At 34.5% G+C, this 6,705-nt stretch overlaps 1 protein-coding gene across 1 annotated transcript; it reads left to right on the top strand.

The window, feature by feature from the left end:
• The first annotated feature begins 4,282 nt into the window (after positions 1-4,282).
• On the top strand, positions 4,283-4,774 carry LOC125838884 (uncharacterized mitochondrial protein AtMg00810-like). The gene has a single exon (XM_049517901.1). It carries the CDS (start codon positions 4,283-4,285, stop codon positions 4,772-4,774), a length of 492 nt encoding a protein of 163 aa, XP_049373858.1.
• The last annotated feature ends 1,931 nt before the right edge of the window (positions 4,775-6,705 follow it).

Genomic DNA, 6,705 nt, shown 5'->3' with positions numbered 1-6,705 from the left:
TCCATTCCTTTTAACAAAACCTAACATATTTTTGGGATCAAAAGAGATAATTCTAAGGTTTTTGTTTCTCGAGTTTGGAGAAAATGGGGGAAAAGGTAGTGGGCCTTATTTTTTAATCAATTACTTAATTTTAACGAGGGGATATTATTAATTTTAAGAACCAGATATTATCCTTTAATTAAAAGTGAACTAAAAAAAAGCCTCTCACAACCGGAAATAAAATTAGTCGTTATAAGTACACTAATAACGACTAGATTTATTTCCTTTCGTTAAGAATTGGTCGCTAAAAGTCAAGTTTCTTGTAGTAATAAATGCACATAGTAGAGGAATAAAATTATGTTACAGAATAGTACAATAGCAGTAGGAAAAGTGTACAAAGCATTTTCTTTTCTATTTTTTTACATACAAAAACTTGTATAAATGTAGAATAAAAAAGATGAATACAACAGTGGAAAATTCTGCAAATCATTTTTTCAATTCTTACATGGTATCAGAGCAATAGCTTGATCCAAGAATTTGCATTCAAAAACCACAATCAACATCATGACTAGAGAAACTCCAATCAACACAAACACCACCATGAATCCCATCAACACAGGATTTGTGAATGGAACTATGTTGATGTCAATCACCCCTTTTACCCCATTCTTCATATGCTCCAGGGCAAACTTTTGTCAAGCTTCATTTGATGGAAAAGGCTTTCCAGGATGACGCAGATGTGTGTTCATAGCTCTTTCTGCTAAGAACAAATTGGGTTTTATCAATGGCACAATAACTCCACCAGATTTGAATGATGCAGAGTATCAGCGATGGAGTCGCTGTAATCACATGATCACATCTTGACTCCTCAATTCAGTCACTAAGGATATAGGGGACAGTGTCATATATTCCAAAACATCTCGAGACCTGTGGATGAGCCTTGAACACAGATTCAGGCAAACTAGTGGAGCAAAACTTTTCCACCTGCAAAAGGAAATCACATGTTTAGTTCAAGGTACTCTTGACATAGCTGGGTATTTTACTAGACTTAAACGATTGTGGGATGAACTAGATTCGTTAAATGCTGATATAGTATGCTCTTATGTATGTGTGTGTGATGGCCAAAGAAAACTAATTAAATCCTTGCAAGATCAGAAGCTTATGCAATTTTTAATGGGGTTAAATGAAGTATATTCACAGGCAAAAAGTAACATACTCATGGAAAATCCTCTCTGTACTCTTGATTATGCATATTCTCTCTTGTTACAAGATGAGAATCAAAGGGAAATGTTTGCTAATGCCCAGTTTACTAGTGAAACTGCCTCATTCATGGCAGGAAGGCAGGAAAGACCATCTCAAAGACTTGGAAAACAACCTCAAAAGAATGGTTTTCAATCTCAGAGATAGAAAAACCCTACACAGAGGTTTGGACAGGCAAATCGAGCTCAAAGGTCTGGGAATCAACCATACAAGAACAAAGACAGGAAGGTGAAATACAACCTAAATATAAGTTGCACTTACTGCTTTAAAACAAGTCATGAAGAAATAGACTGCTTCAGACTTATAGGATACCCAGATGACTTCCAATTCAGATATTCAAAGGAACATCAAGGAGGACCAAGAGGAAATGTAGCAGTAGCAGAAGAAATTTGTAAGAATGCAGAGAGCCAAGCATTGATAGTTGCATAGACAGAGAATTCAGTCAAAAGCAGATGCCACAAATGATGAACATGTTCAAGCAGTTTCAAATGGGAGAGGCAGGAGCTTCAGGATCAGAAATTAATGTCATTGTTGTGGCTGGTACTATTCTTAAATACTCAGATCATGTTTTAAAACTATTGATCATAATACTTGGATTATTGACAAAACGGCTTCTGAGCAATATGTGTTACAACTCTAATTCCTTTTTGAAACTCATTCCTCTTCCTGTTCCATTAACCAAAAGTTTGCCTAATTCTTTCAAAATCAATGTGACACACATAGGTAGTATATCCATTCAGCCTGCTTTAACTCTTAATAATGTTCTCTATGTTCCAGATTTCAAATATAATTTGTTATCCATTCACAAATTATGTTGCCAATTTCAACGTTCTGCTCATTTTTATTATGTTGGGTGTATGTTGCAGGCCCCTTTTATGAAGAGGGGACAAGCTTTTGGTGAAGTAAGGGAAGATCTTTACCTACTACAATAAGCAAGTTCTCAGGAATCTCTTAAACAGAATGTAGTTCATTTTTGAAAGGAAGCTACTTCTAGTCATGTTTCTAGTTCCTCTGTCCCTATGTCTTTTAATTTTGTTTCCAATGTAAGCCTTTGGCATTCTAGACTGGGACATTTGCCCTTCTTAGTAATGAAGAATTTTAATTTCATCAAAGTTCCTGCAAATTCTGATTTCATTTGTGATGTGTGTCCACAAGCTAGGCAAACTAGACTCCTTTTTCCCACTAGTAACATTAAATCAAAAGGAATTTTTGAATTACTTCACATCGACACTTGGGGCCCTTACAAATGTGTTACTTACAATAGATGCAAGTATTTCCTTACTATAGTAGATGACTATAGTAGGGGTACTTGGACATTCCTTCTAACCACCAAATGTAATGTTTTTTCTATTTTTAAAAGTTTTCTATGCATGGTGGAGAGGCAGTTTAATGTGAAAGTGAAGTGTATTAGGTCAAACAATGTGTTTGATTTGGGGAAAGGATCAGAACAATTAGTTTTTCTCAATAAAGAAGACATTTTACATCAAACATCTTATGTTGCAACCCCTCAATAAAATGACATTGTTGAGAGGAAGCATCGACATTTACTGGAAATTGTAAGGGGACTCATGTTCCAGTCAAAGGTACCTACTCATTTCTGGGGTGAATGTATCTTTGACTGCTACACATTTGATCAATGTATTACCCTCAAAAGTCCTTAGAGGTAAGTCTCTTTTTGAGATTTTATTTGGAGAAAAGCCTCAATATGACAGTCTTAGAAGTTTTGGTTGCCTATGTTATGCTTCTACTTTGGCCCAACACAGGGGAAAATTTGAGCCTAGAGCTACTGCTTGTGTCTTCATGGGTTATCCTCAAACTCAAAAGGGTTACAAATTGATGGAATAGAGTACAAAGAAGATGTTTGTTTCTAGAGATGTCACTTTTCATGAGCATTGTTTTCCCTTTGCAAATCAACCTACTCATTCCCCACTCATTTTCCCAGATCCACCAAATCATATAGACTTTCCTAAACCAGACATCATTTCACCTTACCTCACAAATCCTTTACAACATCCACCTCATACAGATCCCACTCCTCCCTGTCCAATCAGCTCTCCCCAATTTCATATTTCTGATCTTCATCCCACCATCACAACACCTACGGTTAATCCCATTAGAAAATCAGGAAGGGTGATCATTAAGTCTAGTTGCTTACAAGATTTTGTTTGTAATAGTATTATTCTCACTGATTTCACAGGAGAGTATCTTGTTCCACCTGTTAATGTCAGTGCTTATTCTTTTAATGCTCTTTCTCTTCCTAATCAACAATTTCTTACATTAATTTGTGAGTTGTCTGAACCTACAAGCTACAAACAAGTCTGCAATCACCCAGACCGGAGAAGAGCCATGGATGCTGAATTACAAGCCCTCAAACAGAATCATACTTGAGAGTTGGTGAATTTACCTGTTGGTAAGAAACCCCTTCCATGTAAATGGGTTTATATGGTCAAACATAACTCTGATGGTAGTGTGGAACAATTGAAGGCTAGATTGGTGGTAAGGGGGGACATCCAAAGAAAGAGATTGATTTTACAGAGACGTTCTCACCTGTGATCAAACTGACTACAATCAGATGTCTATTGACAGTAGCTGTAAAGAGAGGATGGCATGTTTCTTAACTTGATGTAAACAATGCCTTCCTGCATGGAAATTTGCAGGAAGAAGTTTACATGAAGTTTCCCCAGGGGTTGAGCCAAACAAATCTAATCAATTCTGTTTATTGAGAAAATCTCTCTATGGTCTGAAACAATCCTCAAGGCAATGGTATGCCAAACTTGCTGGAGCTTTACAATTCAAAGGCTATTTTAGTTCTTTGAATGATTATTCATTGTTTTATAAACGAACAAGTGATCTAATTTCAATTATAGTTGTCTATGTGGATGATATTCTTTTGATAGGAAGTGATGTTTCCAAAATTTCAACTATCACTCAGTTTCTCAATTCAGAATTCAAAGTCAAGAATCTAGGCAACATTAACTACTTCCTTGGTATGGAAATTCTGCGAGAAAAGAAAGGATTTTTAATTACTCAAAGGAAGTTTACCATGGACCTGTTGCAAGAATTTGACTCGTCTGGTCCTGCAGTAGAATCTCCCCTGAATCCTTCTTGCAAGTTACACAACAATGACTCTCCATTATTGGACAATCCCACTTTATACAAACACCTAGTTGGAAAATTAAACTACCTCACGCATACTCGACCAAACTTATCTTTTTCAGTTCTGATCCTAAGTCAGTTTATGCAAAGTCCCTGGCTTGATCATTACACTGCTGCACTGCGAGTTTTGCAGTACCTTCGTGTAGATCCAGCACAACGTATCCTCCTCTATGTCGATCTTTCTTTTGATTTATTGGCTTTTTGTGATGCAGATTGGGCATCTTGTAAGGACACAAGAAGATCTGTAAGTGGATTTTACATCACTCTAGGAGAAGCTCTTATTTCTTGGAAATCAAAGAAACAAACATTTGTTTCTCTATCTTCCGGTAAAGCTGATTACAGATCAATGCGTAGGGTGACTGTTGACACCCAATTTTAACTCTCCACAATATAGATTAATCATCGAGCTTCTTCAATTTCAAACGATTTAAAACAATTAGTTTTATAAAAAATCAAAAATAAATAAATAAATATAGTTTGCAAGTTATTTTAAATAGTTTCGCCTTTTTTTTTTGTAATTTTTAAATAATATATATATTTTATATAATTAATGTACTTTATGAATATTTGAAAATCATCTCAAAAAGATTTTATATCTTAATATTTTATTAGTGATGGTTATAATTTTGAATTAAAGAGTTTTACGAAACTAAAAATACTTTCAAGTTATTTTTAGAGTAATTCTGTCATTTCTAATGAATTTAATAATTTTAAATAATAAATATGTATATTTTTACAATCACGTTATTTTATAAATGTTTGAAAGTCATCACAAAGATTTCACATTTTTAGTTAAATATTTTATTAATTTACTTTAAGTTATAGTTATAATTTATAGTTAATTTGTTTGTAATTAAATTAATTATTTTATAATAGAGTTAGTTATTATATTTCATTAAGATTAAGAAGCTCATTAATTAATTAATATTAATTCGTCTTATTCAAATTTTAATCGAATTTGCTAATTAAATTCAATTTGACTAAGTTTCGAACTTCGTGCTCTTGCCTTACCTTAAACCCATTTGGAGACCAAGTATTTTGGGCCTTTTCACTCATCAAATCAGCAGCCCAGTCTCAAACAAAAGACCCAGTCCATTCCCTATACAATACACACTAAATCAGCAATACCAAAAGCCCTTCTCCATTTTTTGCTTTCCAATTCAACCGACCCAATATCCCCCTTCCAGCCCAACTACGTCGACCCAACCCAATTTTCCCTTAATTCTCAACCAACCAACACAGTAGCGTAATACACATATCAACCCGACCCCAGTACGCGTCTTCTTCTTCTTTCAAATGCAAACCTAGAAATCCAGTGAAAAATCTTAACTACCCTGCAGAACCCATAACCCTAGTAGCCTAATCGATCACTTCACGTCCCCTTTTCGCCCTTTTCACGAAGGTCGCAAGCCTGCACAACAGCCCTCGTTGTTGCTTCAAAAAGGGAACAAAAAGTTTAAATTTTTGTTTGAAATCCAACAAATTTCCCCCTAAATTGCCGCAACTTCTCCTATAAATAATCATTTACATTCAAGTGATTGAAAGATAGAAAGTTTGGAAATTGGATTTTAACATGTTTTAGAATTCGATTATTTGGCGATAGACATTTAAGAATTTTATATCTAGCTTTCTGATTCTAAGTTCCGAGAAGATAGACGCTCATATTTTCCTAGCTTACTGTTTGTATTTAGATTTCATAATAGAAGAGTCTCCGCTCTCAAGCTCGTTATCGTCCAGTCGCTGCTTCGAGAGAGGTAAAAACTCTTTTCTAAATCTCGTTTTGGATTTAAATAATGGTTAGTTAACTGGAAAATTTAGACTTGTTTCAATCGCATCTCTTATTTGTTGCATTGTTATATATATATGATTGCGACTTATTAAATTTCAATATGTTTAATTGAATCTATTTACTAAGTGTTATTTTGGTTTTAGGCTCTTTCACATTCTACTTGTTCATGTAGCATATACCTATCTTCCTCCCTTCTCACTTCATCATCACATTAATATTTGAAGTATAATCATAGGTTGAAGTGCTATCCATGATGTTATATTAATAGCTCGTCATAATAAGTGTTTATTTCTTTATTTATCGAAACCATTTTAAGTAACCATTGGTCAAAATCTGGAAATTTATTCAAACATTGAGTTGTTCTTCCTTTAATTAACCGTTTTCATGTCAATATACTTCTTTGAAATATGTCATTTGATGTGAATATAATTTCATATTGGCTTGAGCTGAACAGCGCGTTCTTAGAATAATTTCTTCACGCATCATTTGATCTCACGTAAGCTTCCGTCGGCTCGAGTTCG

The sequence above is a fragment of the Solanum verrucosum genome, unplaced genomic scaffold, assembly GCF_900185275.1.
Source record: "Solanum verrucosum unplaced genomic scaffold, falcon-dt-bn FXZP01000182.1, whole genome shotgun sequence".
In the NCBI taxonomy this organism is placed as follows: domain Eukaryota; kingdom Viridiplantae; phylum Streptophyta; class Magnoliopsida; order Solanales; family Solanaceae; genus Solanum; species Solanum verrucosum.
Note: the sequence above shows the minus strand (reverse complement) of the source record. Positions and strands in the feature narration are given on the sequence as shown.

What these genes read in the sequence shown, in the direction of transcription:
- LOC125838884 (XM_049517901.1), top strand. Translation starts at nt 4,283, where the DNA reads ATGGACCTGTTGCAAGAATTTGACTCGTCTGGTCCTGCAGTAGAATCT.